Source organism: Camelus ferus, chromosome 8 (genome assembly GCF_009834535.1).
Source record: "Camelus ferus isolate YT-003-E chromosome 8, BCGSAC_Cfer_1.0, whole genome shotgun sequence".
NCBI classification, from domain to species: Eukaryota; Metazoa; Chordata; class Mammalia; order Artiodactyla; family Camelidae; genus Camelus; species Camelus ferus.
Window position 1 is genome coordinate 55374117 of NC_045703.1, and position 22213 is coordinate 55396329.

General features: G+C 40.8%; 1 protein-coding gene across 9 annotated transcripts in view; it reads left to right on the plus strand.

The window, feature by feature from the left end:
* Nucleotides 1-22213, plus strand: part of PHACTR2 (phosphatase and actin regulator 2) — a 240555-nt gene that overhangs the window by 186479 nt on the left and 31863 nt on the right. For 5 of the 9 annotated variants that reach the window (XM_032485059.1, XM_032485058.1, XM_032485061.1 and 2 more), the window contains 5 exons: nucleotides 2319-2477; nucleotides 8019-8258; nucleotides 12007-12541; nucleotides 19147-19349; nucleotides 20613-20769. In XM_032485059.1, the coding sequence (XP_032340950.1) occupies nucleotides 2319-2477; nucleotides 8019-8258; nucleotides 12007-12541; nucleotides 19147-19349; nucleotides 20613-20769 (1294 nt within the window). The remainder of the gene's footprint in view (nucleotides 1-2318; nucleotides 2478-8018; nucleotides 8259-12006; nucleotides 12542-19146; nucleotides 19350-20612; nucleotides 20770-22213) is intronic. The other 4 variants (XM_032485063.1, XM_032485062.1, XM_032485064.1 and 1 more) reach the window with 2 other exon arrangements.

A 22213-nucleotide genomic window follows, 5' to 3' on the forward strand; every position in this document is an offset into this window, starting at 1 on the left:
TAACCTTGACATGAAGGCATGTAAATGTTTTCGCCTGCCCACCAGCCTCCTTTCTTTTTCTCCCATGGTGTCCTTTTTAACCTTCTAATGAGTCACTTACCTTTTGTTCTTAAGTGATTTTCTTCTCTCTGTTAACTCTATCCCCAGTACAGCTGTTTACCAGAAAGGCAGAAACCCCTCAAACACGCTCATGCTCCTGATTTCTGTGTGGTTTCTCTCTTGGTTTACTTTAAGCCTACGACTCTTTTCTGAGTTTTCTCCTTTCCTTGCATACAAATGCTCCGATAAGACTTGGAGTGGGCGTCTTCCAGTAACCTGCAGTCCGCTCAACGTCTTGTCTTGTCTTCCTTTGCTGAGCTTATGTTTTACTTACATACATAAACTATATCAAGGACTTAAACTTATTTTAATTCTAAAATAATACATAAAACCAGAAAACCTTTTCAATACACACACCAATTAATTATTAACTCCAGTTCTCTTCTGTTCTTGAATTCCGTATCTATTACAAACATGCCTCCTTTTTCTACAGTTATTTCCGATATTTCAGCTTTGTTTCATATCTCAAAGTACCTTTCCACATTGTTGACTGCTTCTCTCTGTGATGTAATAATCCGATTTCTTCTTGTGTCACTATTATTTAATTTTCTCTCTAGCTTTTTGTTCTGAATTTTAAAAATTAGTTATTTAATCTATTAACAAATTTTTAATGTAATAATGGTTAAAATAGAATTGTTTTATTACCATGTTTTATTACCATCTTAAGTCAGAGAAAACGAAGATAAATTTATATGTGGGTTACCTAAAAACTGAGGATTTTTATGTGAAGAAGTGGTTTTCTGTTTTGTCTGAAATTTTTCATTCTTACATTACTTTTTATTATTTTTTTAATCTAATACCTGGACATTGTATTGTGTCTCCTCTCCTTTTTTATAGTAAGTTTCTTGGGATCCAGTAATAAGAAATAAGAATCTTTTGGTTTCTTTTTGGTTTGTCATATAATCTTTAAAAAGTCATTACCTTAATTTTCCTGAAATAGTTAAGATTTACTTGCAATGGCATTGCCTTCAGTTATTGTCTATTTTCGTTTTATGCAGGAATCAGACTATAGGTACTTGGAAGTTACATGACTAAGGAACAATTTTTTCATTTTAAGCATAATGTAAATCCATGATATGTATTTTACTTATTTAAAATGCCATGCTTGTTTTTGTCAGGAAGGCCAATGGATTTTATTGTCGAGCCAAAGCAATTCAATCATATCTAATGAGAAATTGGAAGATGGTCTCTTTTTTAGATTGATTGCCAAAATAAGATTAATCAAAAATTGCATAAAATCAGCTCTAATCATGCATTTTTTCAAGTTTGTTAAGTAAAAAGTACATTAATTTCTTCTTTTACAAAGCCTCTTAAAGTTTTCCTGGTACGAACTAGGGTTAAATTATCAATCATCACTGAATTAAGAGTTTCTGCAAAATCTCTTTCACCTTAGAAACTCCTAGGGATTATAAACATTTAGTAGTGTTAAAATTGGTTCTTTGTGATTTAGATAACATTAAATTTTAACTTCAGTTGTGGTTTCTTAAAAATTCCTCCGTACTTATTTTTAACATTTTTTTCCCTAATGTTTTCAAATTATTATGAGCCCAACTTAAAGACTTTTTTGTCAGTTACAGTGTTTCAATTCCCTGAGTACATTTTAAGATTTCTATAAATAAGAAGATGAAAATACAATCTACTTATTACCATCTTTCCCTGAAAAAGAGTAGCAGTTATATTACTGTGTAAAGTTAACATCTCATGGATGTATTATTGTGGAGATAATGGTGCTTGGAAATGTTTGTATTCTCCCACTGATTGTTTGTATGTGTAACTGCATTTCATATTATTCATGTATTTGCATTCACCTTGTGTGTTTGGTGCTTGTTAAAACGTTTATTCCATTTTTCAGATTCCTCCTTTTACCGTTCAGTCTCTGAATGACAAAGAGGCTCCTAAGAATTGATTTCAGCCAAAACTAAGCCCAAGAAGAGAGGGACTCTGCTGCCCAGGGGTGTTTTGTAATTAGCTTCACCATTCTTACTCCCTTGAGATGGCTTCTGGATACCCCCTCCATAGCTGCTTCCCCCAAGACTAAGAATTTTCTAGCTCTTTCGTTTGAATGAATTATTCAGTTAAACATGGGGAAACATTGCAGGATGTATTTGGCTCCCAGGACTGAAACCTAAACCTGAACCCTACAGTCCTAGTAACTGGAAAACTGGGTTTTAAGAAAGCCATCAAGTTAGACATCTAGGTGTTTCTTTCCCCATTTTTAGATGGAGATGTAACAGTTAACTTTGAAAATTCAAACGGGCACATGATACCCATCGGAGAGGAATCTACCCAAGAGGAAAATGTAGTAAAATCTGAAGAAGGTAATGGCTCTGTAGCTGAAAAACCACCACCTCTGGAGGAAAAGGCAGAAGATAAGAAAGGTAAAATCAAGCGAAACCCCATATTCTTTTACTTCAATACAGCTCAATGTCGAGAATCAGGTTGTAGGCTCCAAACAGTGACCCTAAGACCAGTGGAGAGAGAGGGGTTTTGCAAACACAAAGAGGAGAGAAATGAGAACTAGCCAAGAGAAATTGGATGATTTCCTCAGGTAGACACATCCACTGTATAAGCACATCATTTAATTTTTCAGTAAAGAGGGCTAATTAGCAGAGAGCCATCAGAATGGGCGGCCTCTTCAATCGTTAAAGATGTCTGGGAATGTTATCCTTTCCTCGTGACCTTTTTCTCAAATCTCTTCTTTTAAAAAAAAAAAAAAAGCCAATAGTCTGAACATCTTTCTCTGCTGGTTAGTTTCAAATGTAGCAGCTCAGTTTGGAGGAATTTCAACACAAGATGGCTCTTGCCTCTTTAGAAGTGGGTGGCACCCACACACCCAAAACTGTGGTTCTGGTCCAGGTCCAGACATTTCTGAGAGAGACCCAGGAATAGTTCCCAGTAATGCCAGGGATTTTGGTTGCTGTCGTGGCCATAGCTTCTGCTCCATGATTTGTCTGTGCAATTGGAAATTTCAGAATATGCCAGAGGCAGTTATGCCATTCCCTGAAGGCTTCTTTAGAGACTTCAGTTTCTAGAGTGAAATACCATGGTAGATTGTGTAACTGCAAAATACATGTCTATCGAGGACCTCTAGAATGTTAACAAGCTCTTGGTCACTGATTGGTTACGTCTCCTATTGATTATACCACTGCTGTCATGGTTGCAGGAACCCACAAGTCTCATACTTATGCAAACCTGAACTGAAACTCCCGTGAGGGGAGGCTTTGTTGGGAGAGTCTAGATGATTTCATGCAGCATAGAAATGAATCCTCAGGACATAGGCTATTTCTTGCTCTATGATGTCTACCTTGGAGCTGGACTGCAAAAATTTGTTAAACCTAGTTTGGGTTCTCTGGGCATTTTGAGAAGTCTTAGAAACTGCTGGAAGCAAACTTCTCTTCCTCTGTTCTTGACCCAAATCCTCCAAAGGTAAAGAGAACAAAAGAACATTTGACAGACGTAGCTTAAAATCATCTTCTCTGGAAGTCCATAACCCCTGATTATTTGCATATAAATTAGCCTTTAAATATTTTAGAAGCCTCTATTAATATCCGTTGGAAATTTATTCTTTTGCTTTATTCAATATTAAGTGTAGCATTCATTGGCCTTTACTAAGTCTTTCCATTGAAGGACTCTGATTATGCTTAAGAATACTGATTATGAGAAGTTAACTAACATTTTTAATGATAATATTCCTGGAACATAAAGAGAAAACAAACCTAAATAGATTTTAAGAGGATTCAGTTGAAAGTATTAATGCAGTGATTTCTTTTTACTTTTATTTTTTAGTCCCACTGTCCTGTCTCACCAAATTGTTACATTTCAGATCCATCTGTGGTTTGTCCCTGGTACAGCCTTTTCACATTCAAGAATCACATCCTTCATTATGGAACAGTGCCATCTCTAGTGCTTGCGTGGTCCGTGGGGAATGTCAATCAGTGGCCTGGACAGACCTCAAAGGAAGTGTTTCCCTTATCAGCCTAATATAAAGTTGCTGACAGTTTTATGTTAATTAAACCGGCAAGCCTTGATGTTCCAAAAAGATGGCAGACTTCATAAGTTCATGGATGTTTGAGAGATGTTTTTATTTTCTTATTCTTTACTTGGGAGGATTAGTACATTCAGTTCTTTTCTAAGGTCCGAGATAGCGTCTTGCTTGGCTGGTCTGTACATGAGGATATGGAGGGGCTGGACACGGTGCCACTCCACTAAGACAGAGTAGCCTCCCTCTTGCTGTGTGGACGGTGCGCCCTCCAGGAGCCACGCTGAGTGAGGGGAAGCGTTCGGTGTGGAAGCCGCTTCCTGACAGTAGTAAGAATGTCACTCCTAACTAACATCACATAGTGTTATGTTAAACACAAAATCCCTTATAGACAAACTATTCATTTCTCTGGAAAGACAATGTTTAATTCTAAAAAAAACCCCAAAAACAAAAAAACCTAAGAGTCACTTTTATCTCTGCCCCTCTACTGCTGTCACTTCTTGTTCGAGCTCACTGCCATGCACATCCACCCTCCCCTGTTCTCAGTTCGCCCTTTGTTTTGGAGTGTGACACTCTCCTTCCCTTTGCATTAAGCCAGCCTACCCAAGAGCATTCTTTCATCTCATTGATTATATTTGCAAAACCACATCACGTGCCATCCCAGATGCTTGTGTCCCTTTCTAAGACAGCATGTCAGTACTTGAATGTTCGAAACATCGGTGTCAAGACAAAACAAATGGCAAGTGGCCTCCACGCTGCTCCGTGGGTAGTTACCACCTGGGACTTGTGGCTGGTCCTGGGGCTCCTGAAGGCACCTGATTCCGCAGTTGGGGGTGGTTTGGGCCTCTTCTGCCTAACGCTGGAGACTTTTCCCTTAAGGCCTTCAGGTCTCTTAGTCTCCCATTATTCTTTTTCAATAAATGCCCTTAAATATATGAGGCAGAAAAACTGACCTAAAATCTGTTTAAAATAGCTTGGTATTAAATATGAGAAATCTGAAAAGTAATAGATATTTTATCTCGGGTCATTGTAGAGGACTTTCCATGAAGTAAGAAGTCACTTACATGTATTTGTTCCCCACATCAGCATGAAGGTCTACCATGAGTAAGACTCCACTGGGGCCAGGTCAGGAGTGCTCTGTGCATGAGAAACGGCCTTTGCCTTCAAGTGAATCATAGCCCACATGGAGACCAGCATGCAAAAGGGCAGTTGTAATACAAGATGCAAAGTGCTTTGGCAGGCCCAAGCACAGCAAGCCAGGGAGCTTGCAAAGGGGACCAGGAAGGTTTGTAGAGGAAGAAGTTTCCAAAGTGAGACTTGGAGGAGACAAGCAGGAGGCAGTCAGATGAAGGAGAGGCATGGGGGCAGAAGTGTATCCAAGACAAAGTAAAGGCCTCCTGCAGGTCTCAAATATGCTGGACTCAGCTCTCCATGTGGCGGGAGGAGGCAAACCCAAAAGTGTAGTCAACAGCTACCCTCCAGAGCATTGTTGTGAGACTGAGTAGCCTCGTCAAGCTGGAGTGCAGAGGCAGCCCTTTCTTAACCTCCTCTTGAAAAGCTAATACTCCTCTACAGCCATCAGTTTATGTCATGTCTTCAGATTGTATGCTAATAGTAGAAACTACCTCTTGACTTAATTCATTATTTCTGAGATACAAGAGTTCGTTTCCTACTAACATGTGTTAATAACTATCAACCAATCAGTCACTATCACTGAAGAGCCATAATGTTTAGAGCACTGTGTTTGACGGGATATAAAATTTCGGACCAAAGGAGTTTATAATTTGGTCAGAAAAGCATACTGTTTATGCATGCGTGCGCACGTGCACACATGCACACATGCACTCACACACACCCCTGAGGAATCACTGCAGAGTAAACACAAACATTGGCCATATGGCAAACACACCCAGATAATTGGTAGTTTGCAGAGGAAGGAGGAGCGGACCAGGCTTTTCCAAGAGCAGCTGGAAGTTTACACGTAGAGTGTGCATTCTCACCCTAGTCAGGATTGTCATTCCCAACTATCACGGAGCAAACCAGCTTCTTCCCAAACCCGGAAGCTGGATTTGGGGGGGAACAACTTTAGAATTTAAAAATCTTAGGCAGACAGAAAAAGAAATCCCTCAATAATATGCTGTGAAGACAGAGGAGAAGACATGTGAGGGTTTGTAGCATTAAAGAGAATTAAGATACCAAGTGGTGCAGATCAGTCTGACTGTCTCTCATCATGGACAGTGTCATTGGGCTGGTTCTCCATGCTTGGGCCAAAGGTTCAAAGATGTATTTAAAGAACAAGCCTCTACCCTAAGTCAAAAGACTAGCAAGTCAATGTGTATTTATACATTTTACACTAAAGTAAAATGTTTTCCATGTCTATCAATTTGTGTTGCTCTCAACCCTCTTTGCCTTTTGTGGTGTAGTAGCTGTCTGGTTCGGACTAGCTGGGTTGAGACAGCCACTACTGTAGTACAGATGATAAGTCGCTTAGCTGAGGGGACAAGGGTTATAAACAGAGAGGCAAACATACAAGTAGCCCTTGATAAATGTTGACTAAATAGCTCAGACAATGAGTACAGTTAAGTTCAGATGCAGGAGGGGTCCATTTGGGCTGCAGTGACTGGGGTGGGTTTCATGGTTGTTGGAAGATAAAAGGGAAGTTTTACTCATTACCTACTGTAATTTAAATCATTTGTATGGTAGTTACATATGTGGCTTGATGGGTATATAGTAAAAGAAAAAAAGAGGTGTGGGGAGTTCTCACTTCACACGCACTGGGATGAGAAATGAAACAAAAGAAATAATAATAAAATGTGATGCAGTCCACTTTTAAAACCTTTTCTTGGTCATTCAATAATGGAAGAACATATTCAGTAAAGGCTCAATCTTGTCTTGACACTGTCTTACTTTTTTTTTTTTTAATTGTGCTCCATTTTTAAAGAAATGCTGCTTAGCTCTTTGGACCAGAACTGTATTTTAATTTTAATCAGTCACTAATTAAAAAAATAAGGATATGAATATATGAACGTTCAGCATCTCCACTTTTTTTTTTTTAATGAGAAGACCAGTACTCCTCTAGTTATGCAAAATCTTGTGCAAGGCTTTTGTTCTTAGGTATGATTTTTTTTAATGAAGTTTAACCTTTATGTTTTCAAACTCATTACTTGTGTTTACATTACAAAACAAATTTGATACTTTGGGGGGATTCTGCACCCTCCAGTACCAACAGTTGTGACACTGAAAAGGTCGGAGGAAGTTATTGTAAAACAGGAAGCTGTGCTGGTGCATTGGAGAGCTTAAGAAAATTTTGAAAGAATAGAACATAGTTTATCCTTCAGTGCATTGTGCTTCCTGTACCAGATTCTACAAAGTCTCCCTTAGCTCAGAAAACAGTTGGTTTTTGAGCACAATGAGGCAGAGACAGAACACAGATGCCTTGCAGGTTCATGGGCGTGAGCTCTCCTGAGTGAGCCCCTCAGCGGAGGATATGAGGTCACTGTGAGTCTAGTCATTTCTGTGCTGTCGGCCCCCACCGCATGATAGAGTGTGTGACACACTGCTCTGCCACTCTCGGGGCCCTTCAGTTTTGTAAAAAACTTAGCACTCCTATCCACATCATCATCCAGCAACCATCTATTTAAGGCTGGTGTCAGCCCCCAACCGTAGACATTGACACATCCTCAGCTTAACTCATCACAGTCATTTGTGCAACCCTGTTTTATCACAGGGGTGATTAGTGACCTGGAGAACACACCCTAGTTTGGCTTTCAGCCTTTGATCTTCTTTACCCCAAACCCCGCTGTCTCTGGTACAGAACCCCACTGGTTCCCAAGGGCCAAGCAGCCGGACATGTGTATCGCTGTCACTGTGTGTCTTGCTCCCTCTGTTTCTATGCTGTGTGTCTGTATCAGTCTGCTTCTGTTCACTTTCTCATTTGTAGAGAACACTGAAAACCACTCTGAAACACCGGCAGCTCCTGCTCCACCTCCTCCAGCTCTTCCTAAGCCTAAATCCAAACCTAAGCCCCAGAAAACACCAGTGCCTCCAAAAGGGGCCGCTGCTGGGGCCAGCCCCAAGGGTGACGAAGTGCCTCCTATTAAAAAAAATACCAAGGCTCCTGGTAAGCAGGCCCCCGTCCCTCCACCCAAGCCAACAAGCCGAAACGCACCCCAAGAGGCTGGTGAGTATGCCCTCTGTGGGGTTGAGTCTAGGGTCCTTGGCTCTGGGGTGGGGCAGTTGCTTTTCCTAGGAACGATGGAGTCTGGCATCTTAGGATGTAACACCAGTGGATTCAGCTTTGACACAGAGAATGCCCAGGAAATTCCTCTGTGGCTATCTCTACTGAAGAAAAGTCAACCAGTTGATCCATTCACCTCATTAGGTTTACGGTGAATAGACTTCTTTCATCCTGAGTATCCACTGTCTGCCTGGACCCAGTGGAAGGGTCCAGGCAGTCGTCTGCCTGATGAACAATGACATTGTTTAGACATCAGCTGGCCTGCATATTTGAGTTTACAGGTGGCTGTTTGGCTTGGGTTTTCTTTCAAAACATCTTAAGTTTTCCCATAAAAACATGATGCTTACGTCTTTGACATATTTTCTGGAGCTTAATGGCTTAAATGTTATAGTCGTTCCTCTACTGACAAATGACAGTGGGTTCCTATCACTCAGTGCAGCCCTGCCCCACCGCTCTCTACAGGAGTCACAACCGCTCAGCGGCACTGAAAGTTACATGCTCAGTGCCCCTTCCCAACCCCAGCGGACTTCAGTGTGTTACAAGGAAAAGCATGTAGTGGTGTGATCCCAAGCTGCTACTGCCGATCACCAGGGGATGTTTGAGGGGTTTCGTAACTTCATGTCAGTGCATCCAGCTTTCCTTTCACATCAGATCTGCTTAATGCAAAGTGGAGCTCCCGTTCTAGTGAAGTAAAATCAAGGAGCCTACCGTGTCATCCAGCTTTTAAAAGGACGTTAATCCAAGTACATACGCTGAGTGGCTTTTTCCCATTAACACATGCATAAAAACCCTCCTGTATTTTATAGCAGACTTCATTTTCCTTAAAATCAGCAGCAACTTTCTCGAAACCAGCTACCAGGCTATGCCTTGGTATTGCTCTTTTTCTCCTCTTAATTTATACTGATAATGCTCAAATTCAGAGAATGGCTTAGATGACAGTATAACAGAATTCCGATGCAAATAGATGTCTCTCTCCCGGGGTTCCGCTCTCCCGCCATTGGCCTTGCTTGTCTGGTCTCTTCTGATAAGCTCTAAAATGAAAATCTCAGATCGCTGTGGGAACAGTGCCTAAGGGCCATTTTCCCTGGGACCGACTGCCATCCATCACACGTCAGCGTCTGTCCTTTGGTGTCTGTGTGTGTTTCCCAGACTGCCTAGCATACCCTCAGAGCAGAGACGATTCACTTCTTGAAGAAAATCCCCAAGCTCTGCCCCTGTCCTTGTGAGTTAAGACCCTGCTTCGCACAAGCTTTCCCACTTCTCCATGCCCCACATGGTCCAGCTCATAATTGACTTGGCCTGTATTCTCTCATTCTTTCAGAAGAAAGCTGGTGATTAACACCAGGGCAGGGTACAGCTGTCATGAGAGATTTTGAGACATTTCTAGATATTTTACTTGAACACTTGTTTATCAACTCATGATGTTCCTAAGAGAAAAGTAGAGTCATGTTATCCATTGTATTAAATGAGGCCCAACTGGCCCTTAGTGTGAAGAGTGTGGATAAGAAGATTGCTGTTCTTAGGGTGATAACAGAGAAATGGGCGCTGCCTTGAAGTCTACCAGCAAGCCCAGCATGCAAGGATCCTTTTATCCAACGTTGGTAACACTCCTTGAGAGTCTTATTCATGTTCCTTTTGTAACCATTTAGAACTTTCTGCATGGTAACTTTGTTTCAGTTGAATAATGTTGACCTTCTGGAAAAGTTACTTCAAATGTAGCTCCTGAGTTTCAGTCAGATGTTTGAAACTCTTTAAAAAAGCTGTTAGTTCAGATTCGTTCCCAATCACTAAGTTAGTATAGACCTCCAGATCACCAGATATTGGTTGCACTTTCCTAGAGAAGTAAGTAACATCTCGTATTTTTTTCTTTCTCATTGTTATGCACTGTGTTAACGACAAAAGTACTTAACTGAGGAGAGGTAGCATTTCTTTTCTTAAGTCTTGACCATAATTCAAGGTAACAGAAGCAACATTTCAGCAAAATCCTCATTTTAGAAGATACTTAAAGAGAAATATAATAACATGGCTTGAATTTGCACTCTAGACATTTTTTTTAAATTGTCTTTTTCCTTAAGCCTGGCTGAGGTTAACTTTGCTGTTAGAAAAGAAAGAGTTTTCTTTAAAATACATATATATATATGTTTATATATATTCTTATATATCTATAAGAATTGGTATGTGGAAAAGGTTTTGTTCAACTTACCGAAGAAGTAATTGAACATGTTTAGACAGCAAGTCTTTAGCCTTCAGCACCTTGATCATAAAGGGTAAATTTGGAATGCACTTAGATTGTAGGAGTCTGCTTAAAGCAAGTGAAGACTCTTTGCTTCAAAGAGTATCAACAGGCCCGGACGGGAGGGAGGGGAATTCTAGTTATTACAGATACCTAAGATAATAAAGCCCCCAAGCCACAGAGACTTCTTTTAAGCCTGCATTCTTGTCACCAAGTGAGACTGGCTCTTTTCAGTGGGTCAGAGTTGGTGAAATGGTACATCTCATTGTCTGATCCTTTGTTCTTCCTCTCCTGACCCTCCCAGTTAACTTCCACAGAGTTATAACCAGAGGTAAGTTACCATAAAGAGTGTCTGTATGCAGTGAAGATTGGCTCCGTAATACTGACAAGATTTTTCTCATATTTCTGTGGAAGATAGTTTGACCCCTCAGGAAAAAGAAGGGTGCATACAACATTATAACAGAAGAAGCAATTAGGACAAATGTACACATCATGAAAGTCATGAAGCAAAAGAGTATTCTCATAGGAGTTTAAATGTATTTCCTATGGTGATAGAAAGAAAAGGAGAGTTAACCTTTTCTATTTTTATTTTTTTCCTGAAAATGGTCTGGTTGAAGGCAGTCCTATCCAGAAGCAGGCAGATATGCCATGGTCACGGCCATGGCCATCCTCTGATGAAGACTCTCTAGGAACATAAGCAGTTTTAGAAGATCTGAAAATGATACTCTTTCCCTCCAAATTATTCAAACACTTCCCATTATCTTGTTTAAAAAAAAAAGAATTTTTTCTGCCTCTTGAAGTTTTTTTGAAGGAGACTTGTCTTTCGTTTGTGGCCATGTGTTTTCACTCTGCCCACTGCAGTCGCCACTGCAGATGGAGTTCGGGGCAGTGGCAAGCTTCTCTCTGTAGCCGTTGGGGATGGCTGGTTTGGAGTTTGCTCTTTTAGCAGTAAGATGACTAAATTTGCTTTTGACCAGAAAGGAGCTGATGGTATTTACCCCAGCGACTTCTGAATGTGGATCACTCCATTCCCAGAAAGACATCATGGAACATGTATGATCTGTGATGAGAGTAACCTGGTTACTATACCCAATGAGCTGTTGGTGTTTCCTCTACACACTGTCCCTTCTTTGGAGCATACAGAGACTTTTTCAGATGACTCACAGGGCAAGGGGCTGAGGATGTCCCTTTGCTGGCTCAGCTAAAGACTGGAGGAGGGGGAAGACAGGACTCCTGTCCCTTAGGTCTTGGCCTCAAGCATCACTTGCTCCTCCTAGAAGGGCGGCAGGGAGGGGGCAGAAAACAAGATCATTATCATTATTAGCCTGTTTTCTTCTCTGCATTTATTCAGACAGATCTTAAGAGTTTAAAGGGAACATTGCCATTGACAATTGCAACTCAGTTTATTTTAAAAGTGTTGTCTTCCTTGACTCTTAATGTGAAATCTCTCTGCTTTAGCTGGTTCCTCTCATTCAAGAAAAGCAACTGGCTCCAAAGCATCAGCTTCACCACCTACTTCCTCCACCTCTTCTCGTGCCAAAACTTCCAAGGAGACAGTTTCTAGCAAAACAGGGACAGTGGGAATCACAAAGGGCAAGAAAAAACCTGGCAAGCAGCCAACGTCTCGACCATCCTCAGATGCAACCACTTCTGGCACATCTGACCTTAAAGGAGAGGCTTTTGAGACCAGGGTGGAGGGTCTCAAACCCGAGCAGCCTGCCCCTGGGACGGAGGAGCTGACCACAGGCAAACCCAAGTCCGCAGTCCCCTCGCCCCCTGTGGCTCCGCCCCCTTCTCCCCCGGCACCCCCTCTGCCTCTGGAGGAGCAGAGCTTTGTTGCTTCAGACACTCCTGTCGTCCTGGTCAGCAACGGAGCCGACCTGCCCGTCCCTGCCTTAGACCCGAGTCAACTTCTCTGGACTGAAGAGCCGACAAACAGAACCACTGTCCAGTCAGGCACCGGCTTAAGTGTTAGCAGAGAAAACGCAAAATGGTGAGTCGGGGCACAAACCCCACATTCCATCCGTGTCCCTGGGAGGCGGACCACTGCAGACCCCTGAGCCTCCCTCCTGGACGGGAAGGAACCTGCTTTGGTTTCCGTTATAATGCAATCTAGTGAATGTTCGGTAAGCACCTGTGTAATCCAAACACTGATTTTTTTCAGAGCCCCGCCCCAGGAAAGCTGCAGGCTGCTAGCGATAATTGCACTGGTCTGATGACAGCTACACTTCAGTCTGTGGCTTTCTGGGACACGTAGAGCCTGCTTCATCACTGCTCAGCGGCCCCCTGTTCTTTCTCCGAGACAGTTCCCTCCTCTCTTCTTAACAGTGGTTATTCTAAATCTTTACCACTTGTGTCCAGATTGCTCACCCCTCCTACCCACCTGCACTTCAACAAGTTGTTTAGCCTTCTCCTCTCCACGAAATTAAAGACCATCAGGAAAGCGCTGTTTCAAAGTCCAACTCCTTCTCCTCCAACCTTAGAGTGGCTACTTTTCTTGCTGCCTCAATTCCCTACCCAGTTCAAGTGTTACCTCTTCTGTGAAGCCTTTCAATATTCAGACGGAATTGGTTATTGCAATTACTAAACTCTGACAGTGCTTTTTTCCTGCCTATGGGACAGAACTAACCAGTATGTCTTATTTACCTCTATATCCCCAGCAACCAGTACAGAATCTGGGATGCTGTAGGCATGCCATTGTCCAGGTGCCCACACCAGGAACCTGGAACTCATCCTAGGGTCCTCATTCTCCTTTGTCCTCTGCATCTCATCACTCACAAAGTCCTATAAATTTTCTACTTAAGGATAAAAAAAGACATATTAACTCTCCCGTCCCCCAGGTATGAAGAGAGGGCTGTCAGAGTATGGTAGAAGCCATTTCCAATTCTGTCTAGGGGAGGCTTAGAGCTCTTAAATCCAGCCTCTTCTATTTCTAAGAATGAAACCAAAATTCACTTTTTCCATTATTTAATTTAAGATTTCTTCTTTCAAAAAAAATCTTTGTCATGTTATACTTTAAAAATTAGTACAGTTAATTAAGTTGATTTGGATTAAAAGACTAAAATATCAACTTTAATTATTCAGTTTGCTACTAATATTAACCTTCATTTATTGAATACTTATTTAATGTCAGGAACTGTCAGGTATTTAATTTACATAAGTCTCCCCTGAAATACCTCTGTTTAATAGATAAGAAAACTGATGCCAAGAGAGAGAAAATAGTTTATCCAAGATCCCCCAGTTCGTAAGTGGCAGAGCCAGAACTGCAAATCCAGAGTTGCTCATCAAATTCTGTGCTCTAAGGAATTTTATAAGTTTCCAAAGCAGTTGCTTCTACTTCTTTTGCAGTTTCTTTTGTGTTTGTTTCTATCATTTTGAGCACCATCATTCAAAGGAAAGATAAATAAATATTAAATTACAAATTCTTTTCTTTGTTTGACCTTTTAATAAATGATATGAGAAGAGATATTGAAATGAATGCTTATAGTGTCCTGAATACTTCTAGCACACAGCAGATGTCTTCATTTCATTATTAAATATGACACTGCCGTCAGTTCCCACCTTTAGAAGTGAACAGTCATTCAGCATTTCAGCATATGTTTTTTGCTTGCCTTCTGTGTGCCAGGCAGTGTACTAAGCACCAAAGGTACAAAAGTGGGCAAAACGTTACCAGTCCACTTCTTCCAGTCCACTTCCACAGCCCTTGTAGAGAGGGCACTATATTGTGCTAAGCTCCATGCTGCATGTTGGGGTCTTGATCTCCGTCTTCAGCCCGAGTCCTTGCAGGATTGTCAGACAAAAGAGGTGAGCATCTGTTCTCCATTCCCACCGGGACTGTGATCACAGGGAGTGAGTTTAGAACATCATTAGACATTGAGGTATTTATCATAGATTTTTCCTGTCAGTCAGGGTAACTGTAATGCTTTCCTAGAAGAGGGTATAGAGATTTTCTTCTCTGGGTATACCTCAAAATTAAAAATTTAAATTACAGTCCATCCCACAGGGATGGTTTGTGTTTGCTCTTGAGTTAATGAGCTTGGAATAAGTAGTCTCTCAAATTTCCTTCCAAATTCTTTCTTCCGTTTTTAAGTGGGTCTTTGAATTAGAATTTCTGGCTCTTAGTCACTTGCTTTACTTAGAACTCTCTCTCAGTTATGTTTAGTCAACGAATGTGTGAAAATTCTGTCATTTTATGAAGAGGGTTCTGTTTGGAATACAAATAGGAAAACTTTAAAGAAGACAAGTGGTCATGTGTAAAAATACCTCCTTCTATTCACAAACTGCAGGGTAGTAGCTATTTGGTAGATTTCTAACCATTGGTAACTTCACAATAGCATACAATTCTTTTTTTTAACATTTTTTATTGATTTATAATCATTTTACAATGTTGTGTCAAATTCTAGTGTTCAGCACAATTTTTCAGTCATACATGGACATATACACACTCATTATTACATTTTTTCCTCTGTGATTCCCTGTGCTATACAGTATAATCTTGTTTATTCTACAATTTTGAAATCCCAGTCTATCCCTTCCCACCCTCCGCCCCCCTGGCAACCACAAGTCTGTATTCTTTGTCTATGAGTCTTTCTGTCCTGTATTTACACTTTGTTTTTTGTTTGTTTGTTTTGTTTTTGTTTTTTAGATTCCACATATGAGCGATCTCATATGGTATTTTTCTTTCTCCTTCTGGCTTACTTCACTTAGAATGACATTCTCCAGGAGCATCCATGTTGCTGCAAATGGCGTTATGTTGTCGGTTTTTATGGCTGAGTAGTATTCCATTGTATAAATATACCACATCTTCTTTATCCAGTCACCTGTTGATGGACATTTAGGCTGTCTCCATGTTTTGGCTATTGTAAATAGTGCTGCTATGAACATTGGGGTGCAGGTGTCATCCTGAAGTAGGGTTCCTTCTGGATATAAGCCCAGGAGTGGAATTCCTGGGTCATACAGTAAGTCTATTCCTAGTCTTTTGAGGAATCTCCACACTGTTTTCCACAGTGGCTGCACCAAAATGCATTCCCACCAGCAGTGTAGGAGGGTTCCCCTTTCTCCACAGCCTCTCCAGCATTTGTCATTTGTGGATTTTTGAATGACGGCCATTCTGACTGGTGTGAGGTGATACCTCATTGTAGTTTTGATTTGCATTTTTCTGATAATTAGTGATATTGGCATTTTTTCATGTGTCTTTTGATCATTTGTATGTCTTCCTTGGAGAATTGCTTGTTTAGGTCTTCTGCCCATTTTTGGATTGGGTTGTTTATTTTTTTCTTATTGAGTCGTATGAGCTGCTTATATATTCTGGAGATCAAGCCTTTGTCGGTTTCACTTTGCAAAGATTTTCTCCCATTCCGTAGGTTGTCATTTTGTTTTACTTATGGTTTCCTTTGCTGTGCAGAAGCTTGTAAGTTTAATTATGTCCCATTTGTTTATTCTTGCTTTTATTTCTACTAGGAGAAAATTTTTGAGGTGTATGTCAGATAATGTTTTGCCTATGTTTTCCTCTAGGAGGTTTATTGTATCTTGTCTTATGTTTAAGTCTTTGATCCATTTTGAGTTGATTGTTGTATATGGTGTAAGGGAGTGTTCTGGCTTCATTGTTTTACATGCTGCTGTCCAGTTTTCCCAACACCATTTGTTGAAGAGACTGTCTTTATTCCATTGTATATTCTTGCCTCCTTTGTCGAAAATTAGTTGACCAAAAGTTTGTGAGTTCATTTCTGGGCTCTCTATTCTGTTCCATTGGTCTATATGTCTGTTTTGGTACCAATACCATGCTGTCTTGATGACTGTAGCTCTATAGTATTGTCTGAAGTCTGGGAGAGTTTTTCCTCCAGCCTCTTTCTTTCTCTTCAGTAATGCTGTGGCAATTCTAGGTCTTTGATGGTTCCATATAAATTTTATTATGATTTGTTCTAGTTCTGTGAAATATGTCCTGGGTAATTGGATAGGGATTGCATTAAATCTGTAGATTGCTTTGGGCAGTGTGACCATTAATAGCGTACAATTCTGGTACAATTTAAGGAAGAAACTAATAAGCTCATCTGAAGCCCATATCCAAAAGGGACTTGACTCTTTTAGTCCATTTCCTCAAACATTTATGGAGTTCACTATATTGTCCAGTGTGCCCAGGAAACATAAGGGGAAAATGAGAGTCATGTAATGAGTTGATTGATATAAGTTTGGAGTTAATACTTACTATTAAGTTAAATATAATCTATCATATACTATTAACATAACCTACAGTATTAAGTATAAAATAAAATATAGTGTAATGTAACATTTGATAGATAAACCAAGAATCTTAATTGTGACTTGTGGACTGGACTTGCTACCTTGTTTGGGCAACTCATCCATGGCCTTCCTGGCTTCCACGAACTATAAATTATCTGCCTTCCTTATACTATAGAACAATTGTTAAGTTGTAAGTGTAGGCAGAAGTCTTTGCCTTTTAAAATGCAAATGATGAGATTAAGATAATGATCAGTATCATAATAGATTAATGAGCAGTGACATGAGCACATACTAGGGCCCAACCCTGAAGTAGCTTTGTTCTGCTCTTGAGAATGTGTTACTTACTGGTGTATCTTTTAAACGTGCTTCAGTCGCCCATAGCGGCAGACAGGCTGTTCAGGCAAGACTGGCCTCCGGTGGCAGTGCACTAGAAATCCCGACTGTGGAAATGCTTTCCCATAAAATAAATCTTCTCTTATTTGAAACGAGATTGCATACTTTGGAAACAGTATGGTGGTTCCTCAAAAAATTAAATGTAAAATTACCATATGATCCAGCAATCCCACTTCTGTGTGTGTAGCCAGAAAGATGGAAAGCAGGTCCTCAAACAGATAGTTATACACCAGTGTCCAGGGCTGCATTATTCACAGCAACGAAAGGTAGAACCAGCTCAGATGCCCACAGACTGATAACTGATAAACAAAATGTGACATACACATCAAATGGAATGCTATTCAGCCTTAAAAAGGGAGGAAATTCTGACACATGTTACAACATGGATGAAAACCTTGAAGACATCCAAAGTGTAGTAAGTCAGACACAAAAGGACAGATGTTGTATAATTTCACTTACATGAAGCACATACAATAGTAAAAATCACAGAGACAAAGTAAAACGGTGGTTGCCGGGGGTAGGGGAGGAGGAATGTGAAGTTACTGTTTAATGGATACAGAGTTTCAGTTTGGGAAGATGAAAAATCCTGGAGATGGATGGTGGTGATGGTTGCACAACAGTGTGAGTATACTTAATGCCACTGAACTATACACTTTAAAATGGTTAAAACTGTAAATTTTATGCTTTGTATATTTTACACAGTTAAAAAGGAAATGTCATATTTCCTCCTTTGAAAACAAGAATTTTTGGCTGTTGGAGTTTTCTAGTAAGTGAAAAATAGAGAATTTTGAGAGCGCTTCGGCTTGTAAACCACAAAGTAGAATTTTTAGAACCTCAGATTCTAACGAAGTTTACCTGTTTTTATTATTCAAAGAATTGTTTTTTAATTTTTTTCTGTGAGAACAGCAAGCACATGTTTTGCACTAAACGGTCTTTTCAGAAGTGTGACATCCAAATCTGGATTCTTCTATTTATATCAGAAAGCAATGTGGAGAACTTCTGCATCTTAAAATGAATATTACATTGTTTTCAATATGATATGTTTTTGATGTAAAGTATTTTTTTTTAAATTCTAGTCTGAAAATTGGCAGGCTTTGTATATTTATAGTAACTTTAAGCCAGAGACTCTTACCAAGCGGAATAACAAGAAACTCATTGCATCCTTCATACCACCTTTCTTCTAAAGAGTCCATTTAACTTTCACGCTTACCACCTTGTGTTCTTAGTATAATCTTAATGACAAACAGTTTTATAAATGGAGAAATTAAACACAGATAAGATACCTGACTTTTTACTGTTAATGCCCTGGCTGTAATAGACATGGGATTAATTCATTGAGTAATTAAAGAAGATGTACTTTTCTATATCAGCACCTTTCTAGGTGCTGGGCTACCAAACCATGAGTCCTGCTTGTCAGGGACCTTTTGGGGGTGGGGAGGCCGACTGAGGGGCAGCGTGCTAAGTGCTCCAGTGGGATCATCCTCAGTCGCCAAGGGGATGGGGAGAGGAGGCAAGGAACTAGTCTGGAGGCCAGTGAAAGAGTTGGAGGGAGCTGAGGCTTTAACCCAGACATGAAGGATAAGTAGGAGTTACAGTCAAAGAAAAGGTACAGACAAAGTCAAACATCCAAGAGCTTCTAGCCCATTGTTCTTTCCACTGAATCCCCTAGTGCTAGGGAAAAATAAAATTTTCAAAATATACTTGTACAATATATATGTACTAAACATGTCAGGCACCACCTCGTCAATCCTTTTCGTTTTGCAGATGAAGACTTTAAAGCCTTGAGAATTAAGGAGTACGATACCGTTGCCTCATTTCAGTGACTTTAGCTGGCCTGTGTCTGCTTTCTCCTTTCACCGGCCCAAAGGATACTTATGAAACTAGAGCTTCCTCTAGTGTGCTGGCAGCATCCCTGAGGGTCTCTCTGAACTTCACACCACTCCTATGTTTCTGTGCCTCTCACAGTTTCACAACCAAAGACGAGCTGGGGAAGGCAGCGCCTCAGCTGCTGACTCCTGGGCTGATGGGAGAGTCTTCAGAATCCTTCAGTGCCTCAGAGGACGAAGGCCAAAGGGAATACCAGGCCAATGACTCTGACTCTGACGGGCCTGTCCTGTACACTGATGACGACGAGGACGAGGATGAGGACGAGGATGGCAGTGGAGAAAGTAAGGATTTTTTCAAGAGGTAGGGAGGGTGTGGGTAGGGGGCGGACGCAGCTGCATTTTGTAAAGAACAAAAGCCTCATCAGGAACCAGACACCTGATGTCTTCTTTCCCCTCATCTTTCTCAAATTAGAAATGTGTATATTCTAAGCTTTTTAGCTTTAGATGACAGGCCTTTCTGGAAGATGATTCCACGGGGCCGGGGGAGTCAGTCTATCAGGCCAGTATGCATATTTGAATTTGTCCAAAGTGTCAAACGACAAGAGTTCTTTCTGAGATTGATCCAAGATGGCCCTTCCCCCGGGGCCTTTCTTGAGTAAAGAGCATTGCAGGATTCACTGGATTACTCATTGGAGGTGTCTGAGAATTTCACTCACTTTTATACTGTGGCTTAAAGAGGGAGGGAGGGATGAGTCAAGAATGACTAATACCTTTAAAGAATTAAAAACAGTCATTCCTCTGTGATAAGTAAGACAGTATGCCTTCTAAGGAGTAATGATAGTAAAGTGGATAAAGCCAACCATTTATGTATAACTTAGCGAACTGGAAAATGCTCTTTTTTTTTTTTATAAGCTTCTGAGAAGAATGACCTGGTAGGGGTTCACCATGAAACAACTCAGAGATTATGAAAAGTTATTAGTATATTCGTGATTAAACAGCAGTTTGTCAAATTCCTTCTAGTTTGTACTGAACAACAACAAACAATAATTATCAAACAACAGTAAAATCGAACAACAAAAATCACTCCATGTGGTATTGACAGTCCTCTGTTGAGATATCAGGGATTCCTGGGTAACTTAGGATGAAAACAGTGGTCTTGAAGGTAGACTTTTGTCAATGTGGTTTCTGAGTGGAGGAAAGGAAGAGTAGGATTTACTACATAGAAGAAGCAAAGGGGCCAAGTCCTTAAGACCTGAAAAACAGAAGAAAGAAAAGGCATTGTGCAATCAGTAATTTCCCTGATCCGCTTTCTCAGCAGAATAAACTTCAAATATCACTTTCCAAATGATGAGGTGATACTTGCAAGTTTTTTCATGGTTCCTCAACATTTTTCAGAACATTTAAAAAAAACAAAAAACAGTTCTTCAGTTTTTCAAAATGAACTCCATCCAAGCTGAAACTTTTTTTCTTTAGGTTCATTAAAATTCTGCTCTTGCATGTGGATAAAGAATTTGGTCTGGACTCTGTTGAAGTCCTTGCCGCATGTAACCTGAGTGCCGCTTGCTAAAAGCCTTTCTCTGCATTTCTGCCTTTTCCAATCTTCAGGTGCTTTGGCAAGTAAAATTCGACGAAGGGATACTCTTGCTATCAAACTTGGCAACAGACCATCTAAGAAAGAACTAGAGGACAAAAACATCTTGCAGCGTACATCTGAAGAAGAGAGGCAGGAAATCCGACAGCAAATTGGAACCAAGCTAGTCAGGTAGTTGCTGAAACCTGGGGACAGCACTAATTCATACTTTTCTCCCACCTATGGTTCTGTCCCTAACTCCATGGTGAGATCACTGTGAATTCCTCCTGAAAAGGCAAGCCTGGCCTCGCTGGTCTTTTAAAGTTGATCTTGGATGGTGAACCACTCAAAGAACCTGCTGTTGGGTCCAGCTAGCCAGTGGCTTGGAGGTGGCCAAAGCCTGATCCAAAGTGTGAACAGACTTTTTCTATAAAGGAACAGTTAGCTAGTATTTTAGACTTTGTTGGCCAGACAGTCCCTGTTGCAGCTACTTAGCTGTGCTCTTGCAGCAAAAAAACAGCCGTAAACAACCCATAAACAGATGAGCGTGGCTGTGTGCCAAGAGAACATTCTTCACCAAAACAAGCAACAGGCCAGCGTCGGCCGATGGGCCAGAATTTGCCCAACTCTTGGCGTGCTTCATGGGCTCCCTAGCATTGCTGTGATTGCCATGACGTTCTGCCCTGGTGGCTATGAGACGATAGAAATGTTAGTTAGCTTCCATGGCCAGCTCCATCCAAGCCATCCAGCTGCAGCCCTGTATCAAAGCCTTCCCGTTTTAACTTCAAATAGATGGTCATGTGACTTGACTTCCTGCCTCCAGCCATGGTAGGATTTCCCCTTTTACCACAAGTGGCATGGAAGTCCATGTCACTAGCGATTTTAATACAAGTGAATGCTGAAGCTCTCCTTTGTACTATCGTATTGTCATAAGCATATTTAAGTAGTAGTTATTTTGCTGACTTCCTTCACTCTGCATAAACAGCAGGGTTCATAAATTGGGAGGAGGGAACAATCTGGAATACCAGGACGAGATTTGGAGGTGGGAGCACAGTCCTCTCCTTGCTTGGAAGTGGAAGACTTCTGTGACAGCTGTGTACCTGCAGGGCTGCCATGTGGGGGTCCCTGCAGCCATCATCTGTTTCATAGATGAGGCCAAGCAGGGGCTTGTGGGCATTAAATGGAATAGCACCCTGAAGGCATGTTAGTGCCTGGATCCTAGCAAGCACTCTAGAAACACATTTAAAAATAGGCCAGACAATAAAAATGTTATCAGAATAGGGTTTTTAATTTTATAAGTATATAACTTTTACAGAATTGTTCTTCTATGAGTACAGCACATCTAGTTCCTTCCATTCAAAGATAAATCACCCACAGTTCCGACGTTAGGGAACTCCGTGTCTAGTGAAAGAGACAGAATTATATATTGCTTGATGAAGATCACGTGAAAAGTTTGACTTACAAACATCCAAGTCAAGAGAACCGAGTGTGAGTCATGGCTCTATTATTCAGTAGTGTTTTATGGTCGGCAAGAGAATTAATCTCTCATTTTCTTATCTGTAAAATGGGAACCTGCGGCTACCTTGCTGAATTGTTTTGAGGATTCAAGATAATGTAAGTTAAGAACCTAAGACAG